The sequence below is a fragment of the Carettochelys insculpta genome, chromosome 4, assembly GCF_033958435.1.
Source record: "Carettochelys insculpta isolate YL-2023 chromosome 4, ASM3395843v1, whole genome shotgun sequence".
NCBI classification, from domain to species: Eukaryota; Metazoa; Chordata; order Testudines; family Carettochelyidae; genus Carettochelys; species Carettochelys insculpta.
Window position 1 is genome coordinate 30,863,690 of NC_134140.1, and position 18,676 is coordinate 30,882,365.

The following is an 18,676-nucleotide window of genomic DNA, read 5'->3' on the forward strand; positions in this document are numbered from 1 at the left end:
CAAATGTTGAGACCCTACTGTATTTTAACGAAAAGCATACTTGGATGTTGTAATTATTCCAAAATGGAAATTCAGAGTTAAACTTTGGACTATCCAAAGATATTAACTCTGCCTTTGAAAAACATCCTTGAATGACCATGCATTTTATCATCCGCAGGTCAAGATGAGACAAAAAAGATTTTTGAAGACACGTTTGAAATTTTCACATTTCTTTTGCCAAACCACGTCACCACTTCCCTACAGCAGCTTCTCTAAGCCAGAGGAAGAGGGTATGTGGGTTTTGGAATGTCATGTAACTGAAGAAAGCACTTCGTTCCATAGCCTTTGGGACCCACCAGTGGGATAAGGAAAACCAAGCTTAGAAAAGTTAGTTAAAACAGGCCTCAGAAAGGGAGAAAGACAGGAAGAACTGGGCAGAAACTGGCTAACTTTCATATCTGTTGATTAGCAGAAAACAGATATCATTCCTGGCTTTTCTGAAATTTCTTAAACTGCACACATCCATATTTGACTGAGCTGCTATACTTGCTCATCCCTTGCTATACAAGCACAATTGATTCCCAACTTTCTGCTCGTAGGCAGAAACTTGTAAGAGGGACACTAAATTCCTATTAAATTACATGTAAAAGTCTCTGATTAGTTCCTAGGGCTCCTAACTCAGGGAAGGAGTGGCAGGAGGTAGCACTGCTTTTGAGAGGTGAGTTAACCTTGGGTTGGGGAGGGTTAAAGGCTGAGGGTAGTCTGGGGCTGAGTGAGAGGGAGAGTTAAAATCAGGTGGCAGGTTCAGGCTGCCAGAGTTTGGGGCCGGCGGCAGTCAGACCGCAGGGGTTACAGGTGATGGGGGGGGGGATGAGGCCACAGGGGGCAAAGGCAGCAGTGGGGTCAGGCTGTGGGGCTGGCAGGGGTGTCAGGCTGCGGGGCTGCCGGCGATACAGGCAGCATGGGGGAGTTCAGGCTGTGGGGCTGGTAAGGGGGTCTGGCTGCCATGGTTTAGGGCTGCGAGGGGGTGGGGGATGTCAAGAGGTGGGGGGTCTGGCTGTGGGGCCAGCAGGAGAGTCACGCTGCTGCGGTTTGGGGCTGAGGGAGGTGGTTAGGCTGCAATGGGTTGGGGCTGCGGGGCTGGCAGGGGGATCAGACTAGGGGAGTTGTAGCCGTAGGGAGGGGGGTAAGGCTCGTATGAGCAGGGTGGGGAGTTCACTCAGAGTGAACTAAGATAGGCGAAATGTGTCCCTCGTTTAAGTGAGCACTCGTACATGAAATACTTGTTTAACGAGGGATGAGTGTACATCAGTGTCTAATATGCTCCACATGTGGCAAACAGGGCACTGAAATGTGGTGAAGTATGGCGCCCCTCCCGCCACTTGTGCTTTCAGATCGCTTGGTGCTCTGGGGCACCTGCAGCAGTGCTCCAGGGCAGCTCTTGTTAGTAATCTGGGGGTGTACGCCTGGCAGATGTGGCAGGGTGGATGGTGGACGCCCTGTGGCAAACCTTAAATTGCTTTTGGAAAACAATGATATACAAAATAGAATTTTTCAACCATGAATGTCTGTAGAAAAAGTAATACTATAATATATATCTCGCAGATGTACATATAGGCATCCTACAACGTTAAAGATCTACTGAAGTACCTTCATGCTCTCTTAAAAATTCTATCTTTGCTCTCAGCACAAGAGACTACATGGAATGAGCCTGAACAATTTGCTGCTCACAACTGGTTGGGGCCTCTGGGCATTACAAAACTGGTCATATGCAAAGTCTGTTGTAGATTCAGTCCAATTTCTGAACCATATGACAATCCTTCCTCATAACAACGGACCTACCAACGAAGCTAAGTACACTGGTCCCTCACTTAACAAGGCCGGGGGCAGGGAGACCCACAGCCGGCTGTGCTCCAACCGGGGGGCTGGGAGACCCACAGCCCTGTGGCTGGAGTGGAGCCAGCCGCAGGGTCCCTGGCCATGGGGTGGAGAGACCCGCAGCCCCAGACCAGCCTGCAACTCCCCACGCACTCCCTGGCCCAGCCCACTCCCAACACCCACCTTGGCCCAGTTTCCAAACCCACTGGCCTGCTGCACCCACCACAGGTATCACTGCTACAGCCTGAGGACCAAGCCACCACCACCTCCACCAGAGCCACAACCAGGTTTTAACCTTCCCTCCCTCTCATGGCCCCAAACTGCCCCCAGCCTTTAACCTTTTCCAACCTCCCCCACCCAAGGTTCACTTACTTTTCAAAAGCAGTGCCACATGCTGCCACTCCTTTGCCGAATTAGGAGCACTAGGAACCAATCAGAGACTTTAACGTGTATTTAATGGTAATTTAGTATCCCTCTTACGAGTTTTTGACTACGAGCAGAAAGTAGGAAACAAGCGTGCTCATATAGCGAGGGATGACTGTATTTAGATTCTTTTCCTCCAAAATCCAAGGCCTTGATCAAGAAGGCTATGAAGATACTAAAAGTATCAAAGAACAGCACAGAGTGATAAGGAAAAAATGAATCCCTTTTTTCAGGAAGCCAGTCAGAATTAGATTCTCTTGCATACTGATAGGTCAGAGACAGGATAATTCCACATTCCTAGACCCTCAATTAAAGCATTCATCTTAAATAGGCACTATGTGACCTATTGATTACTGGAAAATCCTTGGATAGTCACTGGAGAGGTAAAAGTAGTCAGAAAACAGCCCTGCTTGTTCTGTCTCCTCTGAATAGGTAGAATGATTTTGCTGACAAAGCATCACTGATTCATAGGAGACCAAAGAAGTCTCTGATTCAGTGAGGTGACCCCATCTCTGAGCCCTCTAATTTCTCTTTGGTATCTTTCTAGCTGCAAGGAGTATGAAGTGCCACTCCTACCTCCATCCACACACAGCTCTTTAAGCAGGTGAAGGAAGCAGTTATTTTTCCGGCACCAAAGTTATCTGCTGCTCCGCTTGAAACACAACATACAGAACAGATATGAAGAGTGTAACTGGATGCACATGTGCATGTTGTGGAGAGCTGAGTGACTCCTGGTCTGTTGACTAAATAGCCTAGCAAGTCCAAGAAGAGTGTTAAGTGGACATCAAAACCACCCTACAGGAACCGAATTCTTGCAAATATTTATCATCAAATTAAAAAGAAGAAAATAAACTGTCTAGTCCATCTAGTAGGTGACTAGTTTATTACCAAGTTAGCATCAAGAGCCAAACAGACCTGTCATACAGACAAACCCCACAAAATTAGTGATGGCAGCCATGGAAGTGAAAGTGTGGAATTATTGAACGCTATGAGATAGCAGGTTTCAGTCACTCACCAGGATGGATTTAGAGTAGCAACCATGTGGTAAGAACTATATCCAATTACTAATCCCTTGAGAGACAGTTCCTCCTTAAGAAAGCTTTTTCTTGTAAAAATAGCAAAACCAGCTTAGGAATAGAACATGTTTAAATGCTTCAAGAATCCAGGGAGAGAAGGCTGCAGTTGGAGGGGGGAAAGAAGAATGCCTCTTAAGAGAAGGATGAATCAAGGAACAGAACAAAACTGGAGGGATGGCAACAGCAATAGAGGAGAGGTAAGCAGCACCGTGTCAGCTGCTGCTAAAACAACAAAAAGTGGTTGGGGCAGAGAAGGGGAAGTGGGGATTGGATGTGGAATAAAAGTCATACAAAAGAAAAAGCATTCATAACCCAAAACAGTTACACAGATTTGGGAGTGAAAATTATTGCTACATTGAGTAATTACTGAAAAAACAAAAAACAAACAAAAAAACCCTCACAAAACTATTACTGCATAATGTTAAAGACATGCTTCTATTACCTTTCTTTCGAAAGAGTGCATTTAGGTAATTTTCTGCTTGGCATTCAATCTTATCAGTGTTGGACTGGCCCTGAGATGACAGTTCCTCTGTAGGTGTTGACTGTGAAGAACCAAAAACTGGTGTATGATCCTAGAAAATATAAGATGGCAACAGATCTCAGTAACAATTATAGCTTGCTTTTAGAACCCAGAACATGAATGAACAGAATAAAATAAAGATTTGTTATAGAGCCACCTTAATGTCCCCCAGCCAAAACAAACAATATAAATCCATATAGGACATTTCATTCTCCAAGCTCGATTTTCAGTTCCAATATTTAAAAAAGACCAGGTTCGACAATTTACATTTCATGCATACTTACACTGACTGTTTCTTTGTGTAAGTTACAAAAGGAACACTTTTCATCCATAGACCAGTCAGTCAGCTCTTCTGGCTCACAGTCTTAAAAGGAAAAAAAAAAAAAAAAAAGCAATGTTTTATTTTAAAATTATCAAATAGTTTTTGTTTTGTTTTTTAAAAAGGAACAAAGTAGATTAATTACACAGGTAATTTTCTCGTTTACCATGTATTTATTAGTACATTTCTATTGGTAGTATTCTACCCACCAGATCAGAAGGCCTTCCATATACAAAACAGAACTTTTCTAACCACAGATGCCTACCTCAGGATATGTGGCTCATTCTCAAAGCTGGTTAAGACTCTTTCTTTCAATAACAAAATATATCAATGTTCAAGCAACTTGTAGGCTACTCATTAGGGAATAGTGACTTTGAAATTTAGCCATGCAGGTGTACTACTACTACTACTACGCAGTAACTAATTTTGTATTGGCACTGTATTCAAATCTACATTTACTTTAGCACTGGATTAATATATTAAGCGTCCTAAATACAATAAGCCAAATATCAACACAGTAATTCTTTGAAGATGTCTCTCTTTTTCAATAATACATATGTAATATATAACCAGTCTCTTAATTTTGTAATTCATTTGGGGCAAAAATCAAAACTGAGCTGCCATGTGCCAACATCTTGATTATGCTCTGCTAAATGATTTCTTCATGTGAACGTAATACTTGCAGAAAACTGCCAGACTGACACAGTCGAGAATTCCTTTATCAACAGACCAGATACAACACTATCAACACTTGCGTAAACTTCCCAACAGGGCAACATATATATACACCTCAATCCTAATCAGATCATCATCTAGGAATGTGGAGGACAATTAATTTAATACCCGCCTTTATTTTTGTGATATTTAGTGTCAACTGCAGCGGTGATTTCGGTAAGTGTAAACCAATCCACTGGGAAGTGCACTAAGATCAAATTTCATACAGGCCTCTGACTATCAGATGGTAAAAAATTTCAACCATTGCCTTGGCAGAATTTATTCTGGCAACTTTGACACACAAAATCTATACCTAATTACTAAGTCCTTGAAACTTCTAACTTCCCTGCAAAATTTATTTTCTTGAAAAGCTAACACAATGAAGCTCAGTAGCAGGAAACAAGTTGAAAAAGGAGCTATATGTTCCAAGAAGTTGAAAAAGGCTCCGGCTGCTCTGGGGAGTACATGCACAGTGCAAATACGTAAAACAAACTTTGTTACTGAAAGATCACTGTTGATCATGTGACAAAAAAGGGGGCAAAAATTAAATTATGATTGCTCGTTAACAATTCTGAACCTTAATGAATACATCAACATGAAACATTTAATAATAAAACATAACATTTTGCAGTGGCAATTGTCTTGCATTAATTCCTGATTAGTTTAACTTACAGCATGATGTTGACACATTCTGCATAATGTAATATCACACAGTTCACTGTTTTATTGCATGATTAGACTCATATTTATTCTTATTACTCAGCTCCAGGTTTAATATTAGATTTAGAGCCTTGCCTACTCTATGGAAAATAACCGTTATTGAAAATAACTGTTAGCAATCAGTTTAGTTGTTGCAATCAGATCTGTAGTTGAAACTCTTACACTTTTAGAACAAAGAAGGATCCTACCTTGTTCGCCTAATTTCAAAAACTATAATTATAATCTCTTATCTGAATGCTAAAACGGTGCTGAAAACACAGTTTAGCTTGTCTATAATTTGAACTAAAGAGTTTTCAATATTGTTTCAATTAAACTGACTAATGACAATGAATGCTAGTAACAGCTGGATTAATTGTGCAGAAAACTCTAAATTCTCAGATGACACATTGCAGTTCTAACACATCATTAATGGTTTGCATATTGGAGAACTGCCTGATATCCAGGGCAAAAACAGGTTTGATGCCACCCCACATTCCAAGTGCATAGCTTTCAAACATCAATGTGGCAAACAAATTCTGCCATCTTCAGAGAAGCAAAAAGGTTCACCTAACTCCTTCAGCATAAAACAGTTTCTAATTAGGATTTCTGTATTTCACAAATTATATACAGTTTCTGAAATCTATACGCAAAATTCATGTAGCTAACTGTTCACAGATATACTAGGGTTTTTTTCCAATTAACAAAGCCAGGCTCTGGAAGAAAAAAGGAGGAAAGAAATGTACTCCAGAGCAGAGGATTGCCCCAAGAGTATGTCCTATATCTCAGTAGCCTCTTATTTAAACCAGATCATGAGCTAGTCACTTTAAGACTATTTAGGGTTTAACAAATAAATACCAACACCCTAAAACTTCACCTATAAGTCTGTGCTAGCTAGTATGAATTATGGAATATGGGTTTAATGTTTGATTTCCTATGGGAGCTGCTGTTTAATTAATGAAGAAGATAGGTCATTTAATAATCAACATGACTAATGCAATTAGCATTACTTGTATTTACTTTATTTAGTTCAGTTTGTTTTATTCTGTCCCAGAAATGCAAGACATTTTTATATTAACATTGTGTTATATATTTTGTACTTATAGTATAAAAGTTATCAGGAGGGAGGGAAGAGGAAGGCAGAGTTATTCACCTGTGCAGTAACGGTGGTTCTTCAAGATGTGTCCCTGTGGGTGCTCCACTCAGGTCCTCTGGCACCCCTACACTGGTGGATTGGAAAGTCTTCCCAAAGCAGTAGCCCTTGCACTGTGCAGCATGCGTGCTGAGCATCTCATGCTCCGGCTGCTCCATGGAGCGCATGCACAGAGCAAATCCCCTCCATTCTTTTTCTAACTGAAGTCCCTATAGACTCCAAGTAGAGTAGAGGACAGGAGGGTAGTGGAGCACCCACACAGACACTTCTCGAAGAACCACTGTTACTGCACAGGCTGAGTAACTCTCCCTTCTTCTTTGAGTGGCCCCTGTTTCATGGAGGTGGGTATTGGGAGTCTCTTATGTGACAGAAGGAAGGACTGCATCTGCTAGAGCTGGCAGGTATTGGCCCTTTTTGTAAAGTGTAGTGGTGTGCAAAAGGTATGAAATAAGGACAACGTGGCTGCTCTACAGATGTCCACTAATGGCATGTTATTAAAGAAGGCCATCATAGCAGCCATTGGCCATAGAGAGCGAGCTGGTTAGTCTGTGGTGGCTGTCTCTGAGTTGGTATGAAGTGCATGTGGACTCTACATTCTACTTAGATAGCCACTGTGCCAAAACAGCTGTTCCTGTGCGAGGCTCTCACCATGCCAGAGTCTGTCTGATTTTCTAGTTGCTTTAGTCCTGTTAAGGTAGACTGAGATTGCCTGCCTTGCATCAAGGGTATGTAGTATCATCTCTTTGGAGGAAGTATGAGGTTTGGGGTGATAAAACAGGTAAGTAAATAGGTACATTCACATGAAGATCAGTTATAACTTTTGGAAGAAACTTTGGATGAGGCCTGAGTATCACCTTGTCTTTAATAAAAATGGTGAAAGGTGATCCACCGCGACAGCTGTGATTTCCCCTACCCTTCAAGCAGATGTTATTGACACTATGAAAACCACTTTCACTGATCGATATTGCAGTGGTTCAGTAGCTAAAGGTTCAAAGGGTGGTCTGGTGAGTACATCTAGGACCAGACTGAGGTCCCACTGTGGTACCAGAGGGTGCAGAGTTGAATGAGTCTTCTGCCAGTCTGTGAGGAAGCATTTCAATGTGGTATTTGTGAAAAGGGTGCAGTCATCTACCAAGTCATGGAAGACCACAAACGCTGCCACGTGTACTGACAGAGCAGATAGAGAAGCCCATGTCACTGAGGTCCATGAGGTAGTCAAGGAAGGTAGGTGTAGGGACAGTATTGGGTTGCAAATTGCACGTCAGGCACCATTGTTGAAAGTGCGTTAATTTGTTTTGGTAGGTGCTTCTGGTGGGAGGACGATGGCTGTTAAGGACATGTTTGACCTTGTCCGAGCAGGTGAGTTCTTCAATTCTGGAACCAAAAAGAAGCCATGCTGTGAGCTTCATGGTTCTGATGTTGAGGTGGCACGTGTTGCCCCAGTCCTACATGAGAAGATTCAGCACTGTCAGAAGAGAGATCAGCTGATCTATTGATAGACAATGTAGATAGGGGAACCATGGCTATCTGAGCCAGGCTTGAGCTATTAGGATTACCATGGCCTAATCAGTTTGTATCTTCTTGATCACTCTCACAATGAGTGGGATAGGTGGAAATGCACAGAGCAGTCCAGTGAATGGTGAAAGCACCTTCCTGGTAATCTCTTGTCCAGTCCCACTCTGGAGCAGAATCTGCGGTATTTGTGGTTGTGAGGTGTTACAAAGAGGTCTATAGTTGGGAAAACCCATTTGCAGAATATTGAGAGGAGGATATTGGTACTGATCTCCCACTTGTGCTGCTCTGAGAAATATTTGCACAGTCTATCAGCCCTCACGTTCTGTTGCCCCAATATGTACTCCACTGTTGGGGTTACTTGATTTTTGATGCACCAGTTCCAGAATTTGAGTGCTTTGGCACACACAGTGTGATCGGGCACCCTGCCTTCTGACTGACGTAAAACACAGAAGGTATGTTGTCTGTGAGGACATGGATAATTCTGCCTTAATCAGGGGAAGAAAGTGGGTGCAGACTCTGCGAATGGCCCTGAGTTCTAGGATACTGATGTGAATGTCTCTTATGTTTGGCCCATGTTCCTGGTATTGATGTTGTATCACAGTTGGCACCCCAGCCCACGAGTGACATATCTGTTAAAAGTACCAGAGAGGTAGCCATGTTAACCTGTATCCTCAAGAACAACAAGAAGTCCTGTGGCACCTTAAAGACTAAAAGATATTTTGGAGCATAAGCTTTTGTGGGCAAAGACCCGCTTCATCAGATGCGTGAGTGGGGAGGGGGGAGTTCAGAGGAGTATATAGAGAGTCGGGTCCCAGTAAAAGGGACAGCCAGAGCTGACAAAGTCTATTCAGTCAGGGTGGAAATGGCCCATTATCAGTAGTATATATCAGGAGAAGAGAAAAAACAAGTCAGATCACTCAAGGGGATGTGGTCCATTGTCAGATTCTAAAGTGAAGGTGTGAACTGCCAAAGCAGAGACTGCTTTTGTAAAGGGCCAGCCACTCCCAGTCTTTGTTTAATCCTTGGTTGATGGAGTCAAATTTGCAAATGAATTGCAGCTCAGAGATTTCTCATTCCATTTTATTTTTGAAATTTTTTTGTTGGAGGACTGATACTTTTAAATCTCTTACTGAGTGTCCAGGGAGATTGAAGTGTTCTCCTAAGGGTTTCTGTCTGTTGCCGTTCCTGATGTCTGATTTATGTCCATTTATTATTCTACATAGAGACTGTCCGGATTTGCCAATGTAAATTGCAGCAGGGCATTGCTGGCACATGATGGCATATATTATATTAGTAGATGTGCAGGTAAAGAAGCCCCTGATGGTGTGGTTGATAGGTCCTGTGATGATATTGCTGGAGTAGGTATGTGAGCAGAGCTGGCAGCAAGGTTAACCCTAACCAATCCCTGCAACAAACCTCGCTGATCAGTCTATATGTAAAAGAATAAATGGACATACATGGACTCTTTAAATACTTCTCTGAACCCACCCCCCAACTCATGCATCTGATGAAGTCCATGAAGAATTATGCTCCAAAATATCTATTTGTCTATAAGGTGTCACAGGTTTTCTTGTTGTATCTGTTATGGTCACTGAATGATCTGGTTGTTGGAAGAGTATGCCGGTGAGAAGATTGGCTGGGCATGTTCACCATTGGACAGACTGCAGCACTGGGGCGAGGGGGGATGGAGCACAAGGCATGCTTCTCCAAGGTGTGCTGTGTTGGTATGTAATTGTATGCAAACCAAATGTTGTAGACAGCGCACGTGTAGTCTCACAAAACAGAACTATGAATGTCGTGGTAGCCATATTCTCCAATAACTAGAGACATGTTAGAGCAGTGGAGAAAGGAGCCTTCCTGACCAGGTAAACCAGATCACATATTGTCTGGAATCTTTGAGGTGGTACATAGGCTCTCTCTGTGATCGAGTTTAGGACTGCCTAAATGAATTCTATCTTTTGTGTGGGTTGTATGATGGAGTTTTGTATGTTGCCGAAGAGGCTTAGTCATACAAAACATTCTCTGGTGGTAGCGGCCATGATAGTAGCTTGTTGGTAGGTAGGGCCCTTGATCAGACAATCGTTAAGGTAGGGGAAAATAACGACATTTTGTCTTCTGAGAAATGCTGTGACTGCAGCAGGGTCTTTGAAAACACTCAAGTGGTCGTGGAAGGGCCAAAAGGGTGCACTCTGCACTGGTAATGGTCTTGGCTCACAATGAATTCGAGAAGTCTGTGGGACAGGTGGATGGATACATGGAAATATGTGTCTTTGAAGTCGAGGGCTGAGAACCAGTCCCCCTCATTCACTACTAGTATGATGGTAGCCAAGGTCACCATTCTGAGTTTGGTATTGCGAATGAGCTTGTTCAGTTTCATAAGATTTAAAATCAGTCTCCATCACTCTGGTTTTTTTGGCAGTGAGGAAATAGTTGGAGTGGCATTCCTTGCCTTGGTATTATTTGGGGATGGGTTGTATTGCCCCTAGAGTGAGCAATTTTTGTATCATCGCTTGTAATAGAGGTTCATGAGAGGGGTCACTGAAAAGGGACAGACTAGGAGGAGGGGGAGGGGGCATAGATATGAAGGAAATAGCATAATCCAATCTGGTAATTTCTAGGACTGATTTGGGTCCATTGTTGGTAACAGGGTCTCAGGCAGTGATGAAAGGTAGCCTTGGAATGCATTGGAACTATGGGGTAGTCGCTCATACCCCTGACCAAAACAAAAAGCAGTCAAGTAGCACTTTAAAGACTAGCAAAATAGTTTATTGGGTGAGCTTTCATGGGACAGACCCACTTCTTCAGACCATAGCCAGACCAGAACAGACTCAATATTTAAGGCACAGAGAACCAAAAACAGCAAGCAAGGAGGACAAATCAGAAAAAGATAATCAAGGTGAGCAAATCAGAGAGTGTGGAGGGGTGGGGGGCGAGGTCAAGAATTAGATTAAGCCAAGTATGCAGACGAGCCCCTATAGTGACTCAGAAAGTTCCCGTCCCGGTTTAAACCATGTGTTAATGTGCCGAATTTGAATATAAAAGCCAGCTCCGCTGCTTCCCCTTGAAGAACGGTGTGAAAATTCTTTTTCAGAAACACACATACCTTTAAGTCATTAATAGAATGCCCCATTCCATTAATATGTTGACTAACTGGTTCGTGGATCTGGAGTGTTTTGATGTCTGTTTTGTGCCCGTTGACCCTTTGTCTAATGGAGTTAGAAGTCTGTCCAATATACAAAGCTTCTGGGCATTGTTGGCACATGATGGCATATATGATGTTAGTAGAGGAGCATGAAAAAGTACCCATGATTCTGTGAGTAACCTGGTTAGGTCCAGTGATGGTATTTCCAGAGAAGATATGTGGACAAAGCTGGCAGCGGGCTTTGTTGCAGGGAAAGGTTCCAGGACTGGTATTTCTGGGGTATAGACTGTGGCTGTTAGTGAGGATCCTCATAAGGTTGGGAGGTTGTCTGTAGGAGAGAATAGGCATGTCACCCAGGGCCTTCTGGAGTGTGGCATCCTGATTAAGGATAGGTTGTAGGTCTTTAATAATTTGTTGCAGTGGTCTGAGTTGGGGGCTGTAGGTGATGACCAGTGGTGTTCTGTTCTTGGCTTTTTTGGGTCGATCTTGGAGTAGCTGGTCTCTGGGTATTCGTCTGGCGCTGTCGATTTGTTTTTTTACTTCTTCTGGTGGGTAATTCAGGTTTATGAATATTTGGTAAAGATCTTGTAGTTTTTGGTCTCTGTCAGTTGGATCAGAGCAAATGCGATTGTTTCTGAGAGCTTGACTGTAAACAATGGATCTAGTCATGTGTGCAGGATGGAAGCTAGAAGGGTGTAGATAAGTATAGCGATCAGTAGGTTTTCGGTACAGTGTGGTACTGATCAGGCCATCCTTGATTAGCACTGTAGTGTCGATTGTGAAAGTCAGAGTAGCTCATAGAGAAGTAGTTTTGCTGTGTTCTCCTCCTGTCAGAGCATTGCTTGGGCCTGTTATCATATGGCCTGTGTTGTTGCCTGTAATGACTGTAGTTAAACTCACAAGGTCTGTGATATGAAGCATATTTAGGTTTCTTATTAGGTGGAGTATACATCCCCAAAATACGGAGTGTTGTCTGAGAGTCCTTTATTGAATGATGGATCTCGGCTGTATGATTAGCAAAAAGTTGCTTTCTGTGGAAGGGGAGATCCTCCTCCTTTGTTTGTAGCTCTCTTGGAATCCCTGATGACTGTAGCCATGCAGACCTGCATATTATTATGGCTCTGGCTCTAACTGCAGTGTCTGCAACATTCATAGCCACCCTGAAGAGCTGTTTTGGCTATTGATAACCCCTTCTTGATCACAGACTGATGGAGTGGTTGTTTGTTATCACGGACATCCTGTATGAAGTCTTGTAATTTGGCATAATTGGCAAAGAGCGCTGTATAGTTTGATATGTGGAACTGGAGTGTAGCAGAGGAGTATACTCTATTGCAAAAGTTGTCCAGCTGTTTGTGTTCCTTATCATTGAGGGTAGATTTAAATTGTGGATTTACTGAATCCACAATCAGTGAATTGGGCTGTGGATGTGCAAAGAGAAAGTCCCTGTCTTTTGCAGGGACAAAATATTTTCTGTGTGTTCTGTGATTCGTAGGTGGGACAGAGGCTGGGTTCTGCCAGGGAGTGGCTGAAGGTTCAAGGATAGCCTCATTGAGGGGTAATGCTATCTTCGAGGATGCTGTGAGTTGTAGTATCATGAGTAATCTGTACTGTTTGTCTTGAACCTCCTGTAATGTGACATCTTTTGATTGGGCAACCCATTTAAATAGCTCCTGAAGTTGTCTCAGATCATCTGCCAGTGGAGAAGGCAAGATCTTGGATAGTGCTTCAACCTATGTGGATTTAGGCTCATGTGAGAAGCACTCTGAGTCTGAGTGAGGTACGTCCTCATGCTCATTGGAACCCACATTTGAAATTACTGAAGGTGGGTGAGGAGGCTCGGAGTGCGCAGAGATAGTGGGTGAGTTCTTGGAGGCATGCAGTCATTGAGGCATAGTGTGCCGGCAATGATAGTTATAAGAGAAGTGTGGTCACCCTGCCATACATGCCAGGGACCCTACTGTGGTGGAAAGTGTTGTTGGGGGTACAACCATGGTTGGTTGGCCCACATGGGATGATGGAGGGAATGAGCCCTGTATGAGTGCCACAAAGCATGTGATGGAGAAGGAGATGTGTGTGGCATGACGAGAGCCTGCTCTGTGCCCTCTGCCATAATCAGACCTTGGGATAATGGCATGGGTGAATGTGACACACTCTTTAGAGCGTGGTGCACAAGTCAATGCTACTGTAACAGGCTGCACAGATTTTTGTAGGTGCCTCATCCTGCCCTGAGATTTCTTGTGGGTGCTGTGCCTGTTGCTATGGAACAGGGAGGAAGTATGTTGGAACTGGTGTTGGAGGCACATGTAGCTTCTCTGAAGCCAATGCTTCAGTAATGCCATCTAAAGTGGTAATTCTGGTCTGTGCCTCTGTCGTCCTCTGTGAGGCTGACCTGTCTTTCTCCACAGTGCCAGAGACTGATAGCATTGGGAAACGCGTGGCTCTTGCGAACGCTGACGATGAGAGCGCCGGAGAAGCCTTATTGGCTTGATAGCCCTCGTGGGGTGATGGAGCTGCCCTGTCAGAGGGCTTTTGCGACACCTGTATCACTTATGGTTTGTCCCATGGTGGAAGAAAATACTTTTACCAGAGAGCCAATTTCAGCCACATTTCATAGTCTTTCCTGGCCCTTGCCAGCTTGTTGAGGTAATGAGGGCACTTACTGGTAATGGGTGCAACTTCACAAGTTTTTTTGGGGAGTCTCCAATCTGTGAGACCCCAATAGTGAGGCTGAGGTGGATGGGCATGTTTGCCACCACTTACAGCCCCTGCTATATTTTCTTGAGCAGATCCAGCATCTGCGGTGGAGCAGATAAGCAGGACAATTGCTGGGGCCCGAAAGGCTTCCTTGAAAAAACTGGAGAACAGAACTACCATTCTTCTTCGAGTGGTCCCCGTGGGTGCTCCACAATAGGTGTCAGGCTCACCCGGCGCTGCAGATCGGAAATCTTCCAGCAGCTTCTCCTGGATCGCGCATGCACCGGCACGCGCCGCCCCCCTGCGCGCCCCCGGGGCCGCGTGCACGATCCGGTCCCCGCCAGTTCCTTCTCAACCGCCATCAGCTGCAGACGGAATGCACTTAGGCTAAGGCCAGAGTCAGATTACTTAGTAGTTTTTTTCCACGTGTAATTTGTTGTTTTCGGTTATTAAACAAAAAAAAGAGAGAGAGAAAGCAAAGACAAAGAGAATATCAGCAAAAAAAAAAGGAAAAAGAGAGAAGCGGAGAAGAGAAGAGCAGACATGAAGGCCATTTAGGCCGCCCGCTGCCGCAGGTCTGTGATCGCTATTTGGGGTGGAAAGACACGGATTAAGTGCTAAGTACCCTATTAACAATAAAGGACTCACTGCAATGGCCTCTTCAGGTTTTACAAAGCGGGAGTCATGCCGTGAAGCTATGCTGGCCTCCGTGGGGCATAGCGAAGGCATCCGATGCCTGGGGGAATTACAGCTACCCGGACGCGTTCTCACTGTGCTAAGCTCACAGTCAGGGCCAGGAAGGACAGAGCGATGAGGCGTAAAATGCTCTTGTTGATAAGGCTCTCCAGCCGGACTTGCCGGAGAAGCCTCACCCAGAAGGGCCCTCTGGGTTGCATAAGAGGAGGGTACTTTTTCTCTGACCCCCTCAGTGCAGAAACGGAGGAAACTCTCCCTGGCTCGATCCTTGCCATGCGTTTGCAGCGAGCAGGACGAGCGGAGCACACAGCCACCAGCCGCATACTCAGGCAAGCGGCAGCGCACGTGGCAGAGGCTGAGCCTCCAGTTATACAACAGCCGGCACACACGGTGCCTAGAGCGTCAGCCAGGCAAGTGCCGGAACCGGCGGCATCGCCACAGGTGGCACAGACCCCCGTGGCACCAGCGGTGCAGGGGCGCCAGGCACGGAGCCTGCAGGCACCGGAGGAGGATACCCGCGCGGCACCGCAGCTGACGGTGCCGAGCGTGGCGCTGACAGCGGTGCCGAGATCCCCGGCACGGGAGGGGGCGGTGCCGGCCCCGCAGCGGAGGGGCAAGGCAACATCAAAAACCCGGCACCGCAGTCCATCTCTGGACAGGGCTGCGCTGCTGTTAGCACCAAGCCCTCCCCCTGTGATACACACGCCGCACCAAAGGCCTGTGTCTCCACCGGCCCATCTGGGAAAAAAAGAAAAAGAAAAACCTCCTTCTCCGTTCCTCCAACCAATGTCACCATGGCTTGGGCCACCTTCACCCATGCTGCTATGGTCGTCCTTATCATGCTGGACACAGACAAACCACAGGCCTACACCCAGGGGCAGGTCCCCCCCGGCCGCTCAATACCCCCGTGGGCACTCCCGATCGGGGACGGAAACACAGTTGTCTCCAGGGGAGTTAATTTTAGAACCCCGACACTTTCCTTCACAATCCTCCAGCGAGCAAGTGTATCATCGACCGCAGGAACCCGAGGGTTCGAGGGAGATTTACCTTAGTGGCTCCTCCTCATCCTCTCCAGATGAGGCCATGGCCCACGGGGATGTCTCTCCCCCAGATGACCTTAAACAGTTTCAGGAGCTGTTTAAAAGGGTGGCTTTCACGCAAGACATTCAAACGGCAGAGGTGCAGGAGAAACATCACAAACTCCTGAAAAATTTGAGACCCCCGGCTTCATCCAAAATTGCTATTCCGTTGGACGAAGCCATTCTGGAATCAGCCACTACTATATGGCAGACTCCGGCCTCTGTTCCGCCTACGAACAAGAGGGCGGATAAGAAATACTTCATCCCGGCAAAGGGCATGGAGTTCCTCTTCAGTCACCCACAACCAAATTCTTTGGTGGTCGGGTCGTCCCAGCAGAGGTCAAAGCCTTCTCAGGACAAATCAGGGGATCGGACAAAGATGCTAAGAAGCTAGAGCTGTTTGGCAGGAAGGTATATTCCTCTCCTATCCTGCTATTGGGAATGGCAAATTATGGGCACACCTAGCAAACCATAATTTTGGTAATTACTCCGGGCTTAGTCCCCTCATGGATCCACTTCCGGAAGATAAAAAGCCGGTGTTAAAGGCAATTGTTCAAGAGGGCTACGCAGCATCGCGGACGGGAGTCCAGATTGCCCTGGACGTGGCGGACACGGCGGCACATTCAATGGCTACAGCAGTGGTCATGCGTAGAGAATCCTGGCCCCAGATGTCGGGTATCTTGAGGGAACTACAGGCGAAGATCATGGAACTTCCCTTTGATGCACAAAAGCTGTTTGCAGACTCAACCGACTCGGTCCCTCACTCCAGGACTCGAGAGCTACACTTAGAACCTCGGGCATTTATACTCCCCCATACAGGAGGGAAAAATTTTATCCTCAGCAAAGACGCTACGCTTACAACCACAGCGTGCTCAATCTCAACGGGGCTACGGCCAAGGGCGCTATCAACAGCGGCAACAGTACAGAACTCCTAGGTGACGTTCTCAACAAAGCCGTACACCCTCGGGTCAGGCCCAAAGGCAACAAGTTTGATGGGTATGTCGGAGGCTGCACTATCAATACCCTCGCTCAATGCCATTCTCATCTCATGTTCCATCATCGCCTCAGACCGTTCCACTCCCAATGGCAAAAGATCACCACAGACATATGGGTGCTGAAGATCGTAGCCACAGGTTATGCGATCCCCTCCCAGTCGCTTCCACCGACGAAGCCTCCCACCAGGCCTCACCTCAGGGACGCTGCCACGAGGCGAGGCTAAAGCAGAAGGTGACTCACCTTATGTTCATAAGGGCGGTGGAAGGAGTGCTGGAATAATTCCAGGGGAAGGTTTTTATTCACGCTACTTCCTACCAGGGAAGAAAACAGGACACTGGAGGCCCATCTTAGATCTTCGGGGCCTCAACTGTTACTTGCGCAAGCAACGGTTTCGGATGATCACAGTTGCCTTGATACTCACGGCACTGGACGATGGAGACTGGGTTGCAGCACTCGACTTACGAGATGCTTACTTTCATATAACAATCCACCCGGCACACAGACACTTCCTCCGCTTCACGGTCGGCCAGGAGCGCTTCCAGCACAGGGTTCTTCCGTTTGGCCTCTCTTCGGCCCCCAGAGTCTTTATCAAAACCCTGGCAGTGGTGTCAGCCTACCTGCACAGACAGGGGGTGTTTATTTTTCCCACATTTGGGCGACTGCCTGCTAAAAGGGACCTCGAAGGCAGAGGTCTCACGCATGATACGCGTCACAGCGGACACGTTTCTTCGCTGGGCCTAGTCATCAACCTCGCAAAGTCAAAGTCCAAACCCGTACAACATATAGAATTCATAGGGGCACGTATAAACTCTATCACAGCAAGGGTGTACCTACCCGACGCCCGCTTCCACGCAATCAGTTTGCTGGTTCAAGTCATTACATACAGCCCCACAGTGCCGGTCTTTAACATGCCTACAGCTGCTGGGCCACATGGCGGCAGCGACGTTTGTGGTACAGAAAGCAAGGTTGCACATGTCAAGCTTGTAGCATTGGCTGGCAAGCATTTACAAACTGGCATCCCACACTGTCCACAGGGTGGTGTCGCCCACAACAGAGGTGCGCAGATCCCTGGCGTGGTGGGAAAACCCTGAGAATCTGCTAGTGGGGGTGCCTTTTCACCAACCACAAATTTCTATTTTTCTTACTACCGACGCCTCCCACATGGGATGGGGAGTGCACATCAGCGACAAGGTAACGCAAGGGCTATGGTCCCCTGAGGAACAGACACTGCACATATCCATACTGGAGCTCAGAGCAGTGTTCAACGCCTGCAAACATTTTCGAGATTACCTACATGGCAAAGTAGTCGGGATTCAATACCGACAATACCTCCACTATGTTTCTACATCAATCGACAAGGGGGAGCACGATCCCGTGCCCTATGTGCGGAAGCACTCCGATTGTGGAATCGGTGCATCGCCAACAACATAACGTTGAAAGCCTTGTACTTGCTGGGTGCTCACAACGTGAATGCAGATCAGCTGAGCAGGCACTTCACAATCACGCACGAATGGCAGATCCGCTCCGATCTGCTACAGTGCATTTTTCGTACATGGGGGTTTTCCCCAGATCAATCTGTTTGCCACCCAGTACAAAAAAAAAAAAAAGTGTCCCCAGTACTGCTCCAGGGCAGGAGTGGGGCGGGGGTCCCTGGGGGACGCATTCATGTTTTCATGGAAGGGCTCCCTACTTTACGCATTTCCCCCGCAGCGCTTATCCGTTAGGTCTTGCACATAGCCAGAAGGGAGAGAGCTCGCATGATACTCATAGCCCCACTTGGGATCGGCAGCAATTGT

General features: G+C 46.0%; 1 protein-coding gene across 7 annotated transcripts in view; it reads right to left on the minus strand.

Annotated features, from left to right (window-relative positions):
- LCORL (ligand dependent nuclear receptor corepressor like) overlaps nucleotides 1-18,676 on the minus strand; it is a 156,644-nt gene that overhangs the window by 58,989 nt on the left and 78,979 nt on the right. For all 7 annotated transcript variants that reach the window (XM_074992547.1, XM_074992541.1, XM_074992540.1 and 4 more), the window contains exons 3-4: nucleotides 4,161-4,240; nucleotides 3,799-3,928 (exon numbers count right to left, since the gene is read on the minus strand). In XM_074992547.1, the coding sequence (XP_074848648.1) occupies nucleotides 3,799-3,928; nucleotides 4,161-4,240 (210 nt within the window). The remainder of the gene's footprint in view (nucleotides 1-3,798; nucleotides 3,929-4,160; nucleotides 4,241-18,676) is intronic.